The following is an 18219-nucleotide window of genomic DNA, read 5'->3' on the forward strand; positions in this document are numbered from 1 at the left end:
AGTAGTTCTCGTTGCAGGTGCCGAATGAAGACGAGGAAGCGTCACCGCTACTCTCTACTGCGGGAGGCGGAGGATGAAGATGATCAAAATAAAATGGAGCTCATGCCAAAAAGTAAGTCATTGCATCAGACACAATAATCTCATGAACATTTCATAGCCCCAGCTGAACGGCATGAGACAGAATATTCTTACGTTCCTTGTTCTTGCCAACCCTCCCGGATTTTCCGGGAATCTCCTGAATTTGACAACTTCTCCCTGCTCATATTCAAGACTAAACGGTCCCCCTGGACCCCCTGGCTCCTGGATTTTGACTTCAGAAGGTTGGCAGCTATGTTTGTTTGTGTGTGTGTGTGTGTGTGTGTGTGTGTGTGTGTGTGTGTGTGTGTGTGTGTGTAGGCAGACACCATAGCTTTGCTGACAATAGGTAATTTCAGGAAGATTTCAGAATCCCCATGCTGTTGCTTTGTTTTTGGTCTGTTAAATATCTTCTTTCTTCGTCCTCTTATCTTTTTCACACAATTTTTGATTTTATTTCAACAACAACAAAAATTTATGAATGAATTTAAAATTATCCGCAATCACTATACTTTTTGATTTTTGTTCGACAGTTAAGTCGAGAAGTTTCATCATGAACTTTATGCCAAATGATGTCCTGCTTTTCTGCAAGAAACATCAGTTTGTTCGTGGATCAGAGAAATTTAAATGTTCAAAATTCCCTCACAGTCAAAAGCCAGCTGTTTTTGTTTCATGGAAATAAAAGAACACTGCATCAATAGACACACTAGCTTCTAGATTTGTGGAAGATTAACCCCTTCACTGCCCACCCCGTATTTAATACGTGGTCATTTTCTGTTTATCGTACGCCCATAACCGTATCTCATACGTGGGATTTGTGTCAACAACATTTCAGGACATTTCTGAAAACTAAATGGGAGGTAACCACTGTCCAAGTACTTGTTGGGGTTCTAAACACAGTTCTTTCCCATAGACCGTTCGGATAAGTTACTACCACTGTGGCAGTGAAGGGGTTAATGAAAACACTGTTCAAATGTTTTAACAGGTGATTTGAGCAAAACAAGGTACAGAGTCATTAAAGAAATGTTTCTGGTTGATTTATTTAAGAATGGCATTCATTCTTTTTGCTACCATGCCTGTTAATGTTTCCTGTTTCTGTTTGACTTTCTTTTGTGCAAGTTTATTTGTTTTCAACATTTGTTTGTCGTCTTTGTGTTTTCTGGTGTTCTGATTGGTTTGCCTTCACGGTACTACTTAGGCATTTTTATGCAGAAACCAACACAAATTCAGTGATAAAGAAGAAGCTCTTAACACTTTCTACCCCACCTATGTTGACCAAGGTGGTTTTTTTAGCCGAGACCAACTGTGCTGTAGCAGGTCACCCAGAATTGTAGTAACTGTGTCGTAACTGTGTATCAACACGCTGGAATGCAGGCGTTAGATGGACGTTACAGGAAGCGACTGAAGCTAACAGTCTGAGCGGATATATCCGTACCTGGTCAGATAGAGCCATATGAGTGGGTACGGATATATCCGTACCTGGGAGACTGAGTTAAGCCATTTTGGTGTCAAAAATGTAAAAGTTGGTTTGTTCCTTGTTCCTTGTTCATACAAAAGTGTTTAAGTTCATAGGAATGGATGGAACAGTCATTGCCTGCTTTTCTGCTTGTGACTGTTGGATCTGGAATTCTGTGTTTTTTTCATCAGAATTAAAAATGTTGCAATAAAGATAGAAATCCTATGCAAAATCCCGTCTTTTTCAGTTGTATTCAATTTTATGAATGATTGCTTAATCATTCAATTGTTGATGTCTTAAAAGAGGTGTTTGTCAGAGCATATTTTATATCTCGGAGCATATTTTATATCTCAGAGCATATTTTATATCTCAGAGCATATTTTATATCTCAGAGCAGTGTTTAACCTTCACCGGATCACGCTTTGGACAACACAGTCCGGATGATGTGGGCCGTGTACGACCCATACTTTCTAAAGAAGGATGCAAAGTAAAAAGTATGGGTCGTACACATGAACCCACCATCCGAAAAGGGATAAACTCTTTACCGCCTCTTTGCAGAGTATAGTTCGTGTATGACCCACGCCATCTGAATAGGCATAAACATCATACAATGCCTTCTTTAATTCCTTATGGGTCTTCTACGACCCACAACATCCGGACTGTGTAGTTAAAATGACGTCATTGTTTATTTGTTTGTTTACAAAGATAATCTTTTAAGAATTGGTTGATAGGAAGGTTCTATGGTGTTTGAGGATTTCATGAAGTCTCTATTAAGAACTCTCAGTAGTTTTAGAGATTTTTGTTTGTTTGTTTGTTTGCTTAACGCCCAGCCGACCACGAAGGGCCATATCAGGGCGGTGCTCCTTTGACATATAACAAGACAGAAGTCGCAGCACAGGCTTCATGTCTCACCCAGTCACATTATTCTGACACCGGACCAACCAGTCCTAGCACTAACCCCATAATGCCAGACGCCAGGCGGAGCAGCCACTAGATTGCCAATTTTAAAGTCTTAGGTATGACCCGGCCGGGGTTCGAACCCACGACCTCCCGATCACGGGGCAGACGCCTTACCACTAGGCCAACCGTGCCGGTTAGTTTTAGAGATACAGACACTTCTGTGAGGCTCTGGAAGCACGGTGAAGGTGAAGGTGAAGGTGAAGGTGAAGGTGAAGGTTAAGGTGAAGGTGAAGGTTAAGGTTAAGGTGAAGGTTAACCCAGCCAGCAAGACATTAGCGGCCGATAATCGGCCGAACACCCTTCAAAAAGTCGGGCCGGTGACGTCAAAACATACGACGCGGGTGTTGGCCCGACTAACTTTTGCAAAGAGGCAACGAGGCGGCCGACAGGCGGCCGAATACCTGTACTATGGCGGCACGCATCCGGTCCGATGTTAATCGGCCCGATGACTTGTTGGACCTGCGGCCCGACACCTTATGCCGACATCGGGAAGATATCGATTTCAGCGGGAAGACATCGGGACGATGTCGGCCCGCAGGTCCAACAAGCCATCGGGCCGATTAACATCGGACCGGATGCGTGCCGCCATAGTACAGGTGTTCGGCCGCCTGTCGGCCGCCTCTTTGCCTCTTTGCAAAAGTTAGTCGGGCCAACACCCGCGTCGTATCTTTTGACATCACCGGCCCGACTTTTTGAAGGGTGTTCGGCCGATTATCGGCCGCTAATGTCTTGCTGGCTGGGTGCAGCTACAGCAGTATGTACCCCCCCCCCCCCCCGCCCCCCAAGTGTAACAGTGCAAAATTCACTTAAAGCTACAGCTACAGCAGTACAACCCCCCTCCCCCCAGTGTTACAGTGGAAAACAAACCTACAGATACAGATACAGCAGTATGTACAACCCCCTCCCCCCCCCCCCCAGTGTAACAGTGCAAAACACAACACCAGCTACAGATACAGCAGTATGTAGACCCCCCCCCCCCCCCCCCCCCGCCCTCACTGTAACAGTACAAAACACACCTACAGCTACAGATACAGCCGTATGTACAACCCCCCCCCCCCCCCCCTCAGTATTACAGTATAAAACACACCTACAGCAACAGATTCAGCATAGTGCAAAAATTACTTACAGCTTCAGCCGTATGTACACCCCCCTCCCCCTGAGTAACAGTGCAAAACACACTTACAGCTACAGATTCAGCAGTATGTACAACCCCCCCCCCCCTCCCCCAACCCAAGTGTAACAGTGCAAAAAACACCTACAGCTACAGCAGTATGTACCCCCCCCCCCCCCCCAACTGTAACAGCACAAATCGCACCTACTGCTACAGATACAGCAGTGTGTACAACCCCCCCCCCCCCCCCAGTGTAACAGTGCAAAACACACCTACAGCTACAGCATTAATATGTACAACCCCCAACCCACCCCCCCCCCCCGCCCCCACTGTAACAGTACAAAACTCATTTACAGCTACAGATTCAAAATTATGTACACCCCCCTCCCCCCGCTGCCACCACTGTAACAGTACAAAACATACAACACTCCACCCCCTTCCCTCGTGTAGAGCGCAAAACACACCTAGAGCTACAGATACAGCAGTATACAACCCCAATCCCCCCCCCCCCCCCCCCTGTGTGCAAAACACACCAACAGCTACAAAAACAGCAGTATGTTCAACCCCCCCCCCCCCCCCTCTACTGTAACAGTACATAACACACCTACAGCTACAGCTAGTTACATCTATGCTTGGCGCTGGTGGACAATATTCACTTTTTTGGCAAAAACCGCCAGTTTTGGCCAAAAAAGACAAAGATTTGGCCAAAACAACCCACACATTTGGCCAAATAAAATAGATTTGGCTATAACTTTTTTTTGGCCAAAACTTTCTATGTAAAAGTTTTGGCCAAAACTGTTTATGTTAGCTAAAACGGGAGATTTGGCCAAACTTCTGCCACAAAAAGATTTGGCCAAATCTTTTTTTGGCCAAATCTTTTGTATTTGCTGGCGCTGGTGGACAATATTCACTTTTTTGGCCAAATCTCTTTTTGGCCAAAACTTTGCTTTTTTGGCCAATACCGCCAGTTTTGGCCAAAAAAGTGTGTTTTTGGCAAAATAAGTGAATATTGTCCACCAGCGCCAAGCAGCTTGGCGCTGGTGAACAATATTCACTTTTTTGGCCAAAAACGCACTTTTTTGGCCAAAACTGGCGTTTTGGGCCAAAACTATACTTTTTGGGCCAAAACTTTGCTTTTTTGGCCAAAACCGCCAGTTTTGGCCAAAAAATTATAGTTTTGGCCAAAAAAGTGAAAATTGTCCACCAGCGCCAAGCAGCTTGGCGCTGGTGAACAATATTCACTTTTTTGGCCAAAAACGCACTTTTTTTGGCCAAAACTGGCGGTTTGGGCCAAAACTGGCGTTTTTGGCCAAAACTTTACTTTTTTGGCCAAAACTTTGCTTTTTTGGCCAAAAATGTACGTTGGCCAAAACTTTTGCATTGAAAGTTTTGGCCAAAAAATAGTTTTGGCCAAAACTTTTCTTTTTTGGCCAAAACTGGCGTTTTTGGCCAAAAAAATGAATATTGTCTATCAGCGGTAAGGGGTACTCAAAGATTTGGCCAAAAAATGAAGTTTTGGCCAAAACTATTTTTTGGCCAAAACTTTCAATGCAAAAGTTTTGGCCAAAAAAATATTTGGCCAAATCTAAAACATTTGGCCAAAAAAGTGAAGATTTGGCCAAATGTTTTAGATTTGGCCAAATATTTTTTTGGCCAAAACTTTGCACTTAAAAGTTTTGGCCAAAACATGTTTTTGGCCAAAAACACACTTTTTGGCCAATAATGTACGTTTTTGGCCAAAAAAGTGTGTTTTTGGCCAAAAAAGTGTGTTTTTGGCCAAAAAAGTGAATATTGTCCACCAGCGCCAAGCATATACATCAGTATGCACACCCCCCCCCCCCCAAGTGTAACAGTACAAAACACACCTACAGCTACAGATTCAGCAGTATGTACAACCCCCTCCCCCCCCCCCCCCCCCCCCAGTGTCACTGTGCAGAACACACATACAGCTACAGATTCAGCAGTTAGTATGTACACCCCCCCCCCCCCCCCCAAGTGTGTAACAGTGCAAAACACACCACCAGCTACAGATAGATCAGTATGTACACACCCCCCCCCCCCCCCCCAAGTGTTACAATGCAATACACGTCACACCTACAGCTACAGATACATCAGTATGTACACCCCCCCCCCCCCCCAAGTGTAACAGTGCAAACCACACTTACAGCTACAGATTCAGCAGTATGTACTCCACCCCCCCCCCCCCCCCCCAGTGTAACAGTGGAAAAATCACTAACAGCTACAGCAGTATGTACCCCCCCTCCCCCTACAGCTACAGAAGTATGTTACCCCCCCCCCCTGTAACAGGACAATACACACCTACATCTACAGCAGTATGTACACACCCCCCCCCCCCCCCACTGTAACAAGACAAAACACACCTACATCTATATTTACAGCAGTGTGTACAACACCCCCCTCCCCCACTGTAACAGGACAAAACACACCTACATCTACATATACAGAATAAGATACAGCAGTATGTACTCCCCCCCCCCCCCCCTCACTGTAACAGCAAAACTAACATTGAGAGCCAAAAAAACCCAAAATCACTTACTCGCTCCATCCGTCGGTTGTCCTCGAGTTGACGTCTGAATCTGATTGTCATTGCCAAGAGCCTGACTCACTGGCTACACAACTATTCTCACCGCCACCACGTGGCACTGGGACCAGCACTCAGATTGAGATCCCGAGGCGACATTCGTCTCGGATAACATATCATCAATGTGCTGTCCAACATTCCCAAAAATGTCTCTTCTTTCGATATTAACTTGAACTAAGAAAACAAATAAAATTCGCTCACGCGGGAAAGCAGCAGCCATTTGCACACTCAATCTTGTTTACCGTAAGGAAAGCTATTTGAATATTTCAAGTAAATGATGGCGTATTTTTAAAATGTAAAACTCATGATTTGAGCTCATGCTGTATTTGATTGCAAATATGCAAATAAAACTTACAATTAATTATCCTACTCCTATGTGAAAAAGTCAACAAATATGAATAATTTAGTTTCGCATTTGCATGGTCAGTCTCATAATGTCACGCCGTTGCTGGACCGACGCTTGAACAGGGGACGTAACAAATGTTAAAATAATGATCATCAATTTGTTATCTCCCGTAACTCTGCATAATTTTATCGACAGCAACATTGCGTCGGGCCGATGTCGGGGTTTATTACGTACATTTGCCGAGTTTTATACACAGTCAAACGGTATCGGCGCGACAACGGACGACGACACACGACATATGACGACGTCACCCGACTGAAATCGTCAGTCGGCCGACGAAAGCTTGCTAGCTGGGAAGGTGAAGGTTAAGGTGAAGGTTAAGGTGAAGGTTAAGCAAGTTTGAACTCATCCCGGTATTCATGCTTACTTTTGAGTGCCGTGTCTCTGTTTGTGATGTTGCCTTGTCATCTTCATGTAATTTATACGTAAGTGTATATGAGTGTGCATGAGTTGTTAATGCGAAAGAATGTGTATGAGCGCGCCTTGAGTCGCCTTGTGGTGAGACATGTGCGCATTATAACTTCTCGTATTATTATTATTATTATTTAAGTTATTGAGACATCCCAGTGCACTAAGGGATTTATAGAGCAAATCGAGAAAATTCATTATTGAACGAAGCGCATAGCGCTGAGTTCAATAATTATTTTCGAGATTTGCTCTATAAATCCCTTAGTGCACTGGGATTGTTTCAATAACGATATTGTCAGTACCGCCATAGAAAAAAGAAGATTCCAAGCGCACATTTTGCAACGCGCATTTGAATAGGCATAACTGTGTGGTCAGGTCGTGTACAGTAAAGATCTACTTTTGTGTGGGGTGTCTCAAGTGTGTCGTGCTTTCGTCACACGCATTTTAATTTCTGTTGGTAAATTCCAGTGTAGCGTTAATCTGAACAGTGATGATCTTTCAGAGAGACCTCATTTGAACTCGGAGAAAGGGCTGTGCTCTTCATTATTTGCGATTCGAAACCTCCAGTCGAGCTTCGACGGATTGACTGTGCGGAGTGACTCCCCTTGAATTGACTCGAACTCGAAGCCACGGGACTCGACGGTTCGCACATTTTCAAAACAAATGTGGTATATTTTCGTGTTGTATCTTCATTCATCGGGGAGTCTGATACTAAATATGAACGGTAAGAATGCTCTGAACCCTACACGTATTATATCCCCATCGTTTTTTCGTTCACATTTGGCCAACATGTTAATTTGCTGAGCGGGGTTTATGTCGTCTGCTAGGGCAATCAAACCACTGCATGCAGTCTGCACTGACTGAGTCTGCACGCACGAGGCACGCTGGTAATAAGTCTTATAATGGTAAGAACGTTCTGAACCCTACACGTTTTCGATTACGATTGTTCTTGCCTTGAAATAATAATTCGGAAACCATTCATTTACTGAACTGATGCAGTCGTATTTCAGTGTAGTCAGTGCGGCTACGTATGACAGAGTCGATCGAGTCAGTCTTCCCGCAAACTGGTCTAGCTGGTACGTTATCGGAATAACACTTGTGTTTTCTGCTAGCGGATGGGAATTTTATATTAACTCATCATTTGGTAATGTGGATGATAAGCTACATGCCACTAACACGATGAGAAGAATCTATGCAAGTCGGCAAGAATTAGATGAAACCCAGCGGCTTCTATTTTTAGATCAGTGGCAGCCGCACTGTGGCACAGGCACATGCAATCTGTCAAAAAAAAACCCACTTCTGCTTTAATTGAGAAGTAGGGAATTTATGGTCATTTGGTATTGTGGAGAATATAAGCTACATGTCAGTAATTAATTCTGAGGATGAGAGCACAGTCTTGCTTAGGTAAAGGGCGTAAGAATACGCTCTGTGGAAAAGTTAGCGCACTCCAAGAGTGCGCTAACAGTTTTAGCGCATCGCCATTAGCCAATCAACTGGTTCACATCAGTCATGTGACACCAGTACTTACTGACAATTATTATTATTATTATTATTCTGATGTTGTTTTTCAGGCAAGATTCAGAACAGCAGTGTGATGATCTCCGAGTCGGACTTCTCGAGCGAGGAAGAGACAATATTCGTGAACAGTAAACCGGCCAACGGTCATTCCAAGCCTCCCAACGGAGTGGTGTCCAGGCAACACATGAAGGCCAAGCTCAAGACATAGCATTCCTGTCTCAGATCTAATTTATCTCGTTTTGCTCAGGGCTGCAGCATGTGCTAATATTGATTTGAATTTTCCCGTATTGTCTTCTTTTTTTAAAATGAAATCGTAATATTCAAAGCCAGTTTGTGGTGCTTTGAATTTTGTCCAGTTTATTCTTTATTTTTTATTTTTTTTATTTAAATTTTATTAATTGTTGATTTATTGTTTTAGCTGGAGCAGAATTTTATGCAGGGACAATATTGAACACACACAAAAAGTGCTTCATCCTGGGGGTAAGGGAAAGGAAACAGTCAAATTTCTTGACAGAAAACTGAACTGAGTTCTTTTCAAAGCTAACTGTGTTTCCTGCATATGGCATAAAAACAGTCATACATGTAAAAACCGTGGGAGTTTCAGCCTATGAATGAAGAAGAGGAAAGCAAACGGAACAAAAAAGCTTTGTGAATTTCAAAATAAAAGCTGTATTGAATGTTCTGATGACAGAGGAGAGAGACTACATTGGAAGCTTGGGCTTAGCTCTGAGAAAGGAATTTCTGCAGAAACTGAATGGATTGTGATAAACTGCAGGATGTTCCTGAGATCCAAACACTGTGTACATGTGGTTCCTGATTTGAGAAAAGTTCAGCTGCATTTCTGTGCAAGCAGTTATTGTATATAACTGAATTGAGAGACAAAATATCTATACAATTGTGGCATGGCTTAGCTATAAACAAGTGCATCAAAGAGTATTTTACTTGGAAACACTACAATTGTGATATAAAATCCTCCATAATATTAAAATGATGGATACATGTGTGTCGGGGGAAAATTAAGGCGAAAAAACCAGACCTTAGTGATCATTTGGTTTGTATTCTCTGTGTGTTATTTCTTTTTTCCTCTCTTTCCTCTTGCGTTGAAGAAGGGGCCCACTTATGGTTGTGTTGTTTTTAATTAACATGGAACAGGAGAAGAATAACATGTGCTTCAATCAAATGGTTTTGCTCATTCCCTACCCAGCTCCTACTATATAGCTCAAGCATAATGCCTAAGAGATTCTTCAGTAGCGGGTAAATTCTGGCTTAATTCCAATGCTCCTCCTGAAAGTATTCTCTCCAGAAAACAAATTCTTGTGCAATCTTTTCTGATCATGTTTAGGATACTTAATCCTTCCTATCATTGTCGCCGACCTTGTTTGAAAGTCTATGTGGCCAGACTTGGACATTTGTGCAACTTACAGAAAACTTGGACTTGTGCTAGCAGCCCTGCATTGGGAAGAATGAAGGTGTTAGACAAGGCTTAGATGTCGTCTATGGCTGCCTGAATGGGCGGGGTAAAAACGGTCGTACACACTCGTGCAAAAACATAAGTGAACGTGGGAGTTTCAGCCCATGAACGAAGAAGAAGAAGAAAGAAGATCACGGTCGTCTTATCTGTGACTTGAAGGTTCACAAAAGTAAATCCATTCTCACTAGAGCACTGAAGGTGACAGTGCTAGCAGCGTTACTTTTAAGAACCTGTGATTGGACATTCGTCTTTAACCCAGTGCTCTCCAAGTGCTAACTATTTGCTTGCTAGGAAAGCAATATGCAAATGCTGTTACGGCCTCATCAGTTATCTGCAGAATGGCTGTCCACCTTTTGTGCCGAAAAATGGCCAGGCTTGAGCAGATGCAATGGAGGCCTTGCTTCATAATAGATCGCTGAGTTACATCTCATGGGGACTGCAAAGGAGAGATCGAGCATCGCCGAGTTACATCTCACGGGGACTGCAAAGGAGAGATCGAGCATCGCTGAGTTACATCTCACGGGGACTGCAAAGGAGAGATCGAGCATCGCTGCTTCTGAGGAGACACAAGCCAGCCTTGCTTCATTGGATCGGTCTCATCCTGGAACTGCAAAGGAGAGAGCACAATTCCTAGCACATACAAGCGAGCCTAAGCTTCATTGGATCCATGAGTTACGTGCATCTCACGGGGACTGCAAAGGAGAGAGCAAGATTCTGTGTGGGAGACAATAGGTTAATTACAAAATGTGAAATTGCAGACACTTCGGTGTGCAGTTGTGGTAACGTCTGCAGCTTCACCTGGCACTGGACACAATACATTGGTGGATCAACGTGTTGTGGATTTCTGTGTGATTGTGGACTGCAGAGAGACTGATAAAGGACTTCTGTGTGCATTGAGCACTGAATACTAAATCCGGGGCAGATTTAATATTAGGTTAATATGCTGTCTGATTGACAAATTCTATGAACATCTGTGCTTCACGTGTTAGCTATGAGTGTGTCTTAACAGAATGTGAACTAAAATGGTGTGTGTGCAAGTATGTGTGTGTGTCTCATATGTGTATATATGTGTGTGTGTGAGTGATAGAAAGAGAAATACAGAAAGTGTGTGTGTGTGTTGGAATATGTGTGTGTGTGTGTGTGTGTGAGAGAGAGTGAGTCAAAAGAGAGAGATAGTGTATCCCGTTACATTTATACAATGTATGTGTTTTGTGTATTGTGATGTATATAAGACATTAATGTGAAGGGCATTGTAGTATATTGTGGTGTTAAATCATCCTACAAATTAATAGACCTGAGGCCGGTCTGTGATATTGATACGACGATGCATTGGTAAGACTATTTTGTGACCTTTTAGTTATGGGTTGTTTAAGGCTTTTTTTTTTAATATCTGAGTCGATCAAGATTTACTGTATTCTTCCAAATTTTCCCAACTGTAGACTGGGTCTATGCTAGCTCTTCCTTGATATAGATCTCTGAATAAACATTTAGAATGAATCATACACAGGCCTGAGGGGTCTTTGTGAAGAATTATATTATTACACAATTGTTGTTTTGTGCAAACAGAAATGCATATGTAGCCTATAGTCTTTTACTTTGATACTATGGATTTCAGGATTTAATTTTGTAAAAATTTTTAGGGGGGTGGGGTGTGTTGCGCTTAAAAACTTTTATAGTTTAACTTCTTAGACTTTATTCATTTATGGGCTCTTGACCTATAGATAACTGTCAGATTCCTTGCTAACACATTTGTATATCTATGCATCTGAGTTAATTTTTTTTCTCTCTTTTGCTTCCTGAGCTGAGTGCATTTTAGGATAATATTTGCTTTGTAATACATGTAATTTGCTTTTGAAAAATCTTGCTAATTAAGATGCCTTTAAATCTTTTCCCCTTGTGAGACTTATTTGTGGTTCACAGAGGTCTAGATCTCAATTAAAATTGTGAAGGACAGAAGGTTATCCACGGTTATATCCTTAAAATGAAACCCTGTGTGATATATTCTAATTATGAGAAAACACCTGGAAAAAACAAGAAGAGAACAAAGTATAAAAATAAACCAACCAGAACAAATATTGTTTGATGCTGGAATCTAATAGTTGACCTGAGGAGTTGTGTAAAAAACTTCCATGATCAGTTTTTTTGGATTTATTATGGGATGTGACCTATTCAGAACTAGAATGCATTTAAATATTAAAGATGTTTATCCAGAAATTCTAGATCTTTGGAGAGCTTGAAGAATTGTAACAATTACAGCGTACAGCTGCCGAGATGATCAAAATGTGTTATTGTCCTGTTTTGAGCAGTGTACATAATACAATGCAATTTAGAACTGTTGAATACAAAGATGGTCGAAGGGAAAGATTGTGCTAGCTGTACTTGAATACTCGGTAGCTCCTACATGTGTCTGCAATACTTTGTTCAGTTTTGTTGTAATACCGTTTGCCAAATCAGCGAGCCGTAAAAGGAAGTGATATCTTGGTGGTGCAACGTTGCGATCGTGTTACCATTTTCTTCATCTTTCCTTTTTGTCCGTTTTATTTTTATTTTTCCGATCTTATTTGTTCGATAGATCTGTGGTACGTAATGCATTTTCAAAGCTATAAGTAATGACCTCTAATCCAGCGTGTGTATTCTGTGGTTGGTATATTCTGTCCTATGTACATAGTATTCAATGGCAATATTTCATGTCTCTGATATACTTATTGGGGTAGTGTGAAGGTGGCAATTGATGTTTCATTAGTTGTTGTTTCAACAGCTTTTGCAGATACTTTTCAGTTCATGAAATTATAATGTGACTTACAGGTCATTAGCTTTTAGGAATTACAAGAAGTTGAATAAGTTCAAGATGGCAGACGAGTAGAATTGGTCCCACCCCCCCCCCCTTACCCCCCCCGGCGCCACTTCGTGTTTCAATTTGTAAATTGACACAAAATGTGCTTCTTTATGTTGCATACAAGATTTAATGGCTTTGTAAACCAAGTACAAGAAATGAGAGATATGACTTCTTTCACACCGAGGCCGAGATTTGTGTATTATTGGATGTGGCATATTTCCAGCAGTAACGGGGTCAAGAACTTGAAAGGCCATTTTCCATTACTGAATAAAGAAATCAACGGCTTATTTGGAGAGAACCTTTCCAGTCAGCTAGTATTGAAGTTATCAGATGCAATTGTTTGAATTTAGCATTTGATTTTATCCTTAGTTTTGAAGAGATTTATGTTACTTGGCAGGCTGTTCATTCATTAGAGCGACATTCTATTAGCTCTGTAATTGTATTAATTCCTGAATAGGCTGTTACAGTCAAGCTTGTCAATAACGACCACCAATGGGACCGGTATAAAGTGGTTGTCAAAGACAGGTGCTAGTTGTGGAAAGGTGAATGACAAAAAGAAAACCCGTCGGGGATCCTTTATTTGAGGTGGTCGTCGTGGGCAGGACTGGTCGTTATCAAGAGGTGGTCGTTAAGGCATGTTCAACTGTATTATGATTCCTGAATGTCATTTTGTCCCGGTGCGTGCTTCATTTTGATATTAATATACACATGCGAAGTGTATGTCAAAAAATGATACAGAGGTTTATACCTGTGTTCAGAGGACACCCTTCAGACCAGCAAGATGGCTGAGTTCCTACATTGTAGGTGTACTGTGGTGAGAGGGAATCCCTTATAGTTAGACTTAAAGGCACACTCCTAATCTGATGAAAACAGTGCTCACAGTGTCTCAGTTCTAAACAGGCTTTTTTTTTTTACAGGGATGAAACCATCCCTCCACTTGGTCACATACTAAAAACCAACACCCTGTTGTGGTGATTTGGAATTTGTTTATTAAAAGGTGTAAATACAACAGTTAATTAAATTGTCTGGGTGGCCGAGTGGTAACGCACTTGCGCTCGGAATCGAGAGGTTGCGTGTTCGACCCTGGGTCGGGCCGCTATTTTCTCCCCCCATTCCTAACCTAGGTGGTGGGTTCAAGTGCTAGTCTTTCGGATGAGACGAAAAACCGAGGTCCCGTGTACACTACATTGGGGTGTGCACGTTAAAGATCCCACGATTGACAAAAGGGTCTTTCCTGGCAAAATTGTATAGATATATATAAAAAATGTCCACCAAATACCCGTGTGACTCAATGGAATAATAGGCCGTGAAAAGTATATACTTGCCTAACAAGCTTGAGATTTACTGGCCGATGTGAATGTGTGATATATTGTGTAAAAAATTCCATCTCACACGGCATATTGTAAACGCCATGAGCCTCCCCTCTGGGAGGGTATGTGCGTAGAAATACTCACTAATAATAAATAATTAAATTCTCTCTCCCCCTCTCCCCTTTTCCCCTTCCCTACGCCTACCCTTCATATTTTTTATTCCACTCTTTCAATGAGACAGAATGCAATACTGATAATTAATTACCTGTTGTGGTGATTTGGAATTTTTTATGAATTAATTTCTCAAAAGAATTAATTACAAAACTAATTGATAAAAAATACCACTGAGTGAGATAGCATCGTGGCTGTTCAGTTTTTGGTGGGATGGTCTTATAGTCATCCCATGTTAAAGCCTAACCAGATCTGACATGGTTAGGCAAACCTTTCAAGGAAGAGATAGACTCTTTCACGGTGAAAGTTGGACAATTTTTGTTCCGATATTCAAAGCAGGAAAAATAAAATTCTGCAGATTTAGAGTGTCATTACTAAATAAATATGTTCTTGTATGTATGCATGATTCTGCATCAGTACAACATTGTGTTTAGTGTGTGTTACCTGTGTTAGAGTCAATCAGATTGGATTATTGATGACCAAATGACACAGCCCTGAAATTACTTAGATTACAAGATGAAGATAACAGAAATCCCAAACAGATGTACATGTACTACCACAGACTAGCATTACCACAATGTCAAAGACCATTAAGTTGACATACTAGTGAGTGTTTTCTTTTGTCTATGATTTAACATTCCAATAGTTGGCCTTTCATGTTTTTTGTGCAAGAGTTATGCATGATATTATTGACTATTCCGGTCTGCTGCCATTGACATGTGTAGTGTCAGCTCCCAGAAAGGGATATATTGTATGAAGGTTTTTCCATTTGAGTTTGGACCTAGACTTTTTCTTGATTTCCCCCCTTCCTGTTGTGTCATAGATCTTTTGGAATCCTATTAAATAAACCAAATGCATACACTCTTAATATACCAAGTAGTCTAGGGTGTAATGCAATCATGTTAGTGCTCGTAATGATTTCTTAATGCTGTTGAATTTTGTAGTAATAGGATACTAGAATCAAACAACAAGAATGGTAGGTAATTGAAACGTTTATTATTGACAAAACAAATCGTTACATTTACAAACACTAAGGCCCCCCCAAAAAAAATAGGTGTGGTTAAGGTAACATAGCCAAAACAAATAGGGTAGGAAGGTAGGCAATCACTTTTTTTTTTTTACTTTTTTTTCTAATGTGTACAAATTAAACCTACTTGACAGGGAAATAAGTGTGCGACTCAAGCGCTTTCGCTTTCATTGCGTTTTCTGCACTCGTTTTTTGTTGTTGTTGTTGTTGTTGTTGTTGTTGTGACAAATGTAATAAAAAGTTATAGGGTCGGCCCCTAAAAATAGGGTAGGTCGGGTTACCGTAACCACACCTATTTTTTTTTTAGGCCTAATGTTAACAAATGTTTATCGTTGTGTTTGTAAATGTAACGTTTTGTTTTGACAACTAAAAACGTTCCAATAAACTACCATTCTTGTTTTTCTATTCTAAATTTTGAAACGTTGGCAGTCTATCTTTTGGGGGGATTTTTATAGGATTCTGGTTGAAATTCTCAATTCCGTGTGATGGGGTTAAGTTTGATTTCGTAATTTGATCAGACGAGCCAGTGGAGTGAACACAATAAATGTTCACCCTGTGTATTACTTAATGAAGTATTATCTGTGCTGTCATTGAAAAACAGTTCAGGATGATGATAAAATCAAAACAAAAAGAAAACAGACTTCCTATGTGAATATATCTTTGGTTTTCTTCTTCTTGTCGTTCGCTGTTAGATCGTCAGTCCGGACTGCAGGGCAAAACGTGCTGTCGTCTCATCTTTGGTTTTGAAACAGAACTACATTTATGAGTTATATTTTCATATTGTGTTTCAGTTCTTAGGGGGAAGAATTTACCCGATGCTCCCCAGCAATTGTCGTAAGAGGCGACTAACGGATTCTGTTTCTCCTTTTACCCTTGTTAAGTGTTTCTTGTATAGAATATAGTCCATGTTTGTAAAGATTTTAGTCAAGCAGTATGTAAGAAATGTTAAGTCCTTTGTACTGGAAACTTGCATTCTCCCAGTAAGGTAATATATTGTACTACGTTGAACGCCCCTGGAGCAATTTTTTGATTAGTGCTTTTGTGAACAAGAAACAATTAACAAGTGGCTCTATCCCATCCCCCCCCTTTCCCCGTCGCGATATAACCTTGAACGGTTGAAAACGACGTTAAACACCAAATAAAGAAAGAAAGAAAGAAAGTAAATAATTTCATTGGAAAACAATGTCACTTGCATAACATGCCCCCTTACAACTGGTTTAATTTAAAAAAAAGAAAAGATGTTTGTTCGGCACGTTTTTATATCAATTTTTTTTTATATATTCATACCGAGAAATAATTTAGATACCTGAGCTCTTAAATTCTGTTTAACTTGCAAATATATGAAAAGAAAGTTGAAACGTACAACATCAGTCTTTTATTGCTTATTATAAGACACAAGATTTTCGTCCGTAAGACGTACACTTCATACCATTTGCATAATATTGTGTGAATTGTAAGTGTGCTTGGCTGCAGGGCAGTTGGGGGGGGGGGGGGGGGCTGGGATTTGCTGAGAGTTCTGTAATGTATTGATCTCTCGTTTTATTGCTTATAATTATGCAAAGTGATTTGTTGCTGTGTGGGTTGTTTTATATATAGTGGTATACAAAGCTTATGTACAGAATATTGGGACTTTGTTTAGATTGAAAGGTGATAATGCGTTTTGAGTGTATGTGAAAGAAATGTGTTTCAGAGAGCTTTGACCTGTGTGTGTGTGTGTGTGTGTGTTCGTGTGTGTGTGTGTGTGTGTGTGTGTGTGTGTGTGATGTAATGATATGTTATTTTGCAATTGTATGACCCCTCTCCTCCAATTCCCAGTACCCCCTTCCCACACACACACTCTCCAAAGAAACAAAACGTCAGTCAGTGTGCTCAGCAACCTGTCACCTGACAGATTAAATCTGTTCTTAGTTGTCAACTGCCAAGACTACCGAGAGACAGAGGGGTAGAGAGAGATGGGGAGAGAGACGGACAGGGGGAGAGAGTGTGTGTTTATTTTCCCGTTGTATTTACACCTTTGATCATTCCACTTGCTTCGTACCTAATTTGCCAAAACATCTGCTTGTGCACAATATTATGCCTTTTTTTTAACGTTTTAAAAGTTTTTTTATCTGTATTCTGATCCAAGAAGGAATACACTTCCATTTTATGTCGAGTTTTTGTTTGTTGTCTTTTTTGTTTTGCACAGTATGCATTGATCGGGTTGACTACTATACCAGTCCTTTTTTTAAGCATTGTATACATTGTGTTGTTCTGTTTATTTTAATTTTTGAGGGTATGTTTTGTTTGTAGTTTAAATGATGGTTTGTTTTATTGTTTTGTGTTTTGATCGATGCAAAGGAAATATTTATTTGGTGTCCAAGCTTGTCAAAATGTATCCATCCCGTTCATTCACTCTTCTCTCCCTCCCTCCCCCCTCTCCCCCTTCCCTACGCCTACCCATCATATTTTTTTATTCCACTCTTTCAATGAGACAGAATGCAATCCTGATAATTTTGTCTTGCAAGACATTCTTCTTTCCTACGTAGAGGCCTTCTGTTTATAAGAGTTACAAATCACCCCTCGTACCTTTTTTGAAATAACACAGAACACCCACACACTTCTTTGCTATCTAGTGGCCTTCTGTTTATAAGAGTTACAAATCACCCCTTGTACCTTCTTTGAAATAACACAGAACACCCACGGGGAATGAACTGTGTTATTATTGTGTCAGTAAGCACAGCCCCCTTCCTGAACTATGATGCTGGCTTTTGTAAACAGAAGCAAAATGTGTTCTGGTATTATTAATTAAGAGGTTAATAAACTTATGTGATTCCTGACAAAAATGGACATGAGCCAGTCTAATTGATGTCCCAATGATTCCGTTCAGAA

The 18219-nt window shown here is 41.0% G+C and overlaps 1 protein-coding gene across 1 annotated transcript in view; it reads left to right on the top strand.

The window, feature by feature from the left end:
* Positions 1-12886, top strand: part of LOC138979735 (dyslexia-associated protein KIAA0319-like protein) — a 100993-nt gene extending 88107 nt beyond the window's left edge. The window contains exons 24-25 of the mRNA XM_070352476.1: positions 18-112; positions 8590-12886. Coding sequence (XP_070208577.1) covers positions 18-112; positions 8590-8744 — 250 coding nt within the window. The 3' untranslated portion in view covers positions 8745-12886. The remainder of the gene's footprint in view (positions 1-17; positions 113-8589) is intronic.
* Positions 12887-18219: the final 5333 nt, after the last annotated feature.

Source organism: Littorina saxatilis, linkage group LG11 (genome assembly GCF_037325665.1).
Source record: "Littorina saxatilis isolate snail1 linkage group LG11, US_GU_Lsax_2.0, whole genome shotgun sequence".
In the NCBI taxonomy this organism is placed as follows: Eukaryota; Metazoa; Mollusca; class Gastropoda; order Littorinimorpha; family Littorinidae; genus Littorina; species Littorina saxatilis.